The sequence below is a fragment of the Cebus imitator genome, unplaced genomic scaffold (genome assembly GCF_001604975.1).
Source record: "Cebus imitator isolate Cc_AM_T3 unplaced genomic scaffold, Cebus_imitator-1.0 Scaffold64, whole genome shotgun sequence".
NCBI lineage: Eukaryota > Metazoa > Chordata > Mammalia > Primates > Cebidae > Cebus > Cebus imitator.
Genome location: NW_016107379.1, coordinates 3,121,163 through 3,125,368, shown reverse-complemented (window position 1 = coordinate 3,125,368; position 4,206 = coordinate 3,121,163). Strand labels below are relative to the sequence as shown.

Here is a 4,206-nt window from a genome sequence, read left to right as displayed (position 1 = left end):
TTTAGATAGAATCTCGCTCTGTCACCAGGCTGGAGTGCAGTGCAGTAGCATACCTCAGCTCACTGCAACCTCCGTCTCCCAAGCTCAAGCAATTCTCCTGCCACAGCCTCCTGAGTAGCTAGGATTACAGGCATGCGCCACCATGCTTGGCTAAGTTTGTATTTTTTTTAGTAGGGACAGGGTATCTCCATGTTGGTCAGGCTGATCTCAAACTCCCAACCTCAGGTGATCCGCCCACCTGGGCCTTCCAAAGTGCTGGGATTACAGGCATGAGCCATCCTGCCCAGACGCTTTTCTCTTATTATAATGTAAATATTATCACCTACTCCTACTTGTTAAGGATTTTTAAATGTAAGTAATATGCTTCGAACACTCAAACTCTAGATGTTATCAACTTTTACTCTAGAGATGAAAACCACTAAAACTACTGCTTGGGACAACAAATTGAGAATCAGAATATGAGTTATCGGATTCTCTATCCTCAAAGACCCCTTCCAATATAGTCTTTCCTCCGTTGTGACTCTCCTGTTCTAAAGCTTTATGTGACACAACAAACACAATGCATAATAGGAACAAAAACAGCCAATAAAATGGGTGAAAATGTTTTTTCTCTGGCTGATTTCTTACATAAACTTTAGACAGCTGTGTTACTTCATAGTTATGGGAAAGTACTTCCAATTGAGTTTTTAACAAGAAAAACAAGCATAGTCTGGTAGGTTTAAAATGAGCATTTTAGAGTAAATGAACCTAGGTTCAAATACAAGTTCTGCCCCTTTCTAGCTATTCATTAATTCAACCACATCTATTGAACAACTACTGTTATAGATATCCCAATTGCTGGGAACACACAGTATCAATGTTTTAGAAACCAATATACTCCATTATTCTTTAATATGGAATCCTTTGCTACTCAGCTTCTAAAGAAAACCAAAAACCTTCATTAAAAGTACATATAAGAAGAAATAAAGTTTAAAAAAAAAAAAACACTCATATGTTTCAAAGGTATTTCTCTTAAAACACATAGCTGGTAGAACTGATGTTGTCATAAGGATAAATATCCTGATACATTCTTGCCCAGATAGGAACTGCAGGCAAGGCCAAGGCTTTTCTCAAAAAGCAGCTCTGAAGAAGTTACTGGCTAACAGTGCACTGGCTATCAGTTATCAAGCACATTATTACACTTAATCTTCACAATAACACCATATGATAGACTGCTACAGAAATGGCCTCCAATGAATCCGTCTCCTTCTGTCCAGGCTCCTTTGCAATGTAACTTTGCCACTAAAGAGGTAGTAGTAGGCTCCATTTCCCCTCCCCTTGAATCTGGGCTGGCTTTCTGATTTACTTTGACCAGTACTAGAGAAATGACGTGAGACTTCCTAGGCTATCCTTAAGAGGTCTTGCGATTTTCCAATTTTCACTCATAGCCACATAAGAGAGCCCAAGCTAAACTACTGAATGAAAGACTATATGCAGAGAGAGAGAGAGAGACATCCAGTCAAAAGCAAGATATACATGTGAGTCCAGCCCCAGGTGAGGTGCCAGCTGACTATATCTGCATGAATGAGCCCAGCAAAGCTGCCCAGTCCATCCACAGAATCCTGAGAAATCATAGTTGTTTTACACTGGTAAGTTTTTGGTTTGTTACAAAGCAATAGATAACTGAAGCACCCTATAAGTACTACTGTTATCTCCAATTCAGACCTGAAGAAGTAAATACTTAAGTTTCAGAATTCTGCAAATACTTGAAAAGCTCTATTTCTTCTGGTAACTAATGGACTTATTTTTCTTTTACAAAATAAAAAGTAAAGGAAGCATGGGAAAAAGTATTAGCTGGTTTTACTTTCACCCATATTTATAAAAATTACAAGCAAAAAGGATTGGGCCATGAAGACATATTTAACTTATTTCCAACCCATACAACAAGCGAATATGTATTATACTTATTAATAGCTTAATAATAGTAACAACAACAATCTTATGGTACTTTCTATACGTCAGGTGCTGTTCTAGGTGACTTTAAGTGTGGTAAGTATATATGCACACACATACTCATCTTATCCTCAGATAATCTCAGACAAGAATAAGTCCTATTATTAGCTTCATTTTCCTGAGTGGGAAAATGTAGCATAAAACAGTTAAGCCCAAAATATACAGCTGAATTTTCCACTGATAAAAGCAGGTTACATTCACCACTAGAGAAATGGCAGCCCAGCCTACTTAAAACAGTCATAATTTCAACGACCAGGTTAGAGCAAGTGTATCCCATTAATATAGATCAAAGTTATTTCAGCTCTGAGGATATAGCTATTAAGATCAACTTGAGAGACATACTTTATTTACTTATTTCTTTCTTTATTTATGGAGATGGAGTCTCAGTATGTTGCCCAGGCTGGTCTGAAACTCCTGGCTTCAAATGATCCTCCCACCTCAGCCTCTCAAAGTGCTGGGATTACAGGCATTAGCCACCGCATCCGGTCTAAAGAGGCATACTTTTAAACAGAAAGCAGGTTCGTTACAAAAGAGCAGTGCTGTGACATCTACAAAGAGAAAAGGAACAATATACATCTACCTACCTATGCTTAATTAACACTGTTGAACAACTGCTTGCAGAACAGGCACATGTCACACATTTTAACTTGGAGTGGACCTAAGCATTCTATATAAATTTCGACAAAATTCAGATTCCTGCAAACGTCACTACTCTAGACATCCTGACCCACGATATGAGTACATTCCGACTATGTGCCTTCAGAGTTGCTGGCGGAGAAAATACCCGAAACACAAGAACCCACAGAAGATGGTCTGAGCGGTCTGGACGACGTGACAGCGGTCATACCTCCTCAGCCTCCGCCAGCCCCAAGAAGCCATCTCCCCGAAAAACGCAGCATCAAGGCCCCAGAATATAAATTTTTCTGAATCAAAAAAGGAGGAGGAAGGTCCAAAGAGAGACCAGATTCGGTGTGAGGCCGGCCAGCGATGGTAAGAGGTATCAGGGAAGGCTAAGACCAGGGTAGCAGTCGTCTCTCAGACCGCTCTTCCAAAATCCTAAGGGACCAGAAGGATTCTATCAAGAACTGAACAAGCTGACAGTCATCCCAAGTCTACGGCCTCGAGCTTTCTGCTTCTCCCAACATTTGCTTCCCTAGCCGATCTCAGGCCCGCCCCCTTCGTCGTCAGGCCGGCTCCTAGCTTCATGCCCGAGAGCCGTGGTGAACCTAAAGAGATTAAGGCTGTGGCTTTCTTTCCCCACCTCTGTACTCTCATGCTCCTGGGAAATACTCACTTGCCCGCCAGATCTTTATGAGAGCCGCTCGAATTCATGAGCTGGGCCAAATCCTGCCGCACGGCTGCCGCCATCTTTCTCCCAGCTCAGCGGTGGATGCGGGGCCTCTGGCAGGCAAAAAGAAAGCGAGTGTGGTCCTCCAGAGTTCAGCCAGAGGGAGCCTGAGATGCTACAGAGTAGCGTCTGTGTGGGCCAGAGCGCCGGGTGTGGGAGCCTGAGCTAGCTCCGCCCCCAGGGTTGAGTGACGCGGAACTCCACTCCTCAGGTCTGAGGGCCGCCCAGGCAGCTCCTACAGGCTCTGGCGCGCACGCTCGGACTTTGGATTGGCTGATGAACTCCAGGAGTGAGTCACTGGTGTAACTCCAGTAAGTACCCGGTACATAAAACGACTGCATTTTCGCAAAGTTCCGTGTCTGATGCCTGTAGTTTACCGTCCCTCGGTCTTTCAGGCATCGTTTAAACTGGCTGTGGTAAAGAAAGAGTTTTGTTTCCAATTAGCCACAGACGATACTTTTTAGAAATACAATTAAAAAGTCCCCATTCCTCTTCCCACTCCGTGCACTTTATAATGGTTGATCAGATATTCCAGTTTGTCCAGTACAAGGCCATTTTCCCTCTGTTATCCTGGAATAATGATTAATAATATCCCCCTTTCATTCTAGAAACCGCTCAATTTCAATGGAAGATTATATGGTCTTCTGCGTTTATATGTTATTACATTCAATACTCATGTATCCTTGTAGAATTTCTGCAAATACAAATATTAATAAATGCAATTTTTTTTTGAGATGTAGTCTCACCCCGTCACCCAGGCTGGAGTGCAGGGCGCGATCTCGGCTCACCGCAACCTCCGCCTCCCGGGTTCAAGCTATTGTCCTGCCTCAGCCTCCTGAGTAGCTGGATTACAGGCCCGCGCCACC

General features: G+C 42.8%; 1 protein-coding gene across 1 annotated transcript in view; it reads right to left on the bottom strand.

Moving 5' to 3' along the window:
• COPS4 (COP9 signalosome subunit 4) overlaps window positions 1-3,520 on the bottom strand; it is a 52,041-nt gene extending 48,521 nt beyond the window's left edge. Inside the window, exon 1 of the mRNA XM_017530234.1 lies at window positions 3,287-3,520. Coding sequence (XP_017385723.1) covers window positions 3,287-3,360 — 74 coding nt within the window. The 5' untranslated portion in view covers window positions 3,361-3,520. The remainder of the gene's footprint in view (window positions 1-3,286) is intronic.
• Window positions 3,521-4,206: the final 686 nt, after the last annotated feature.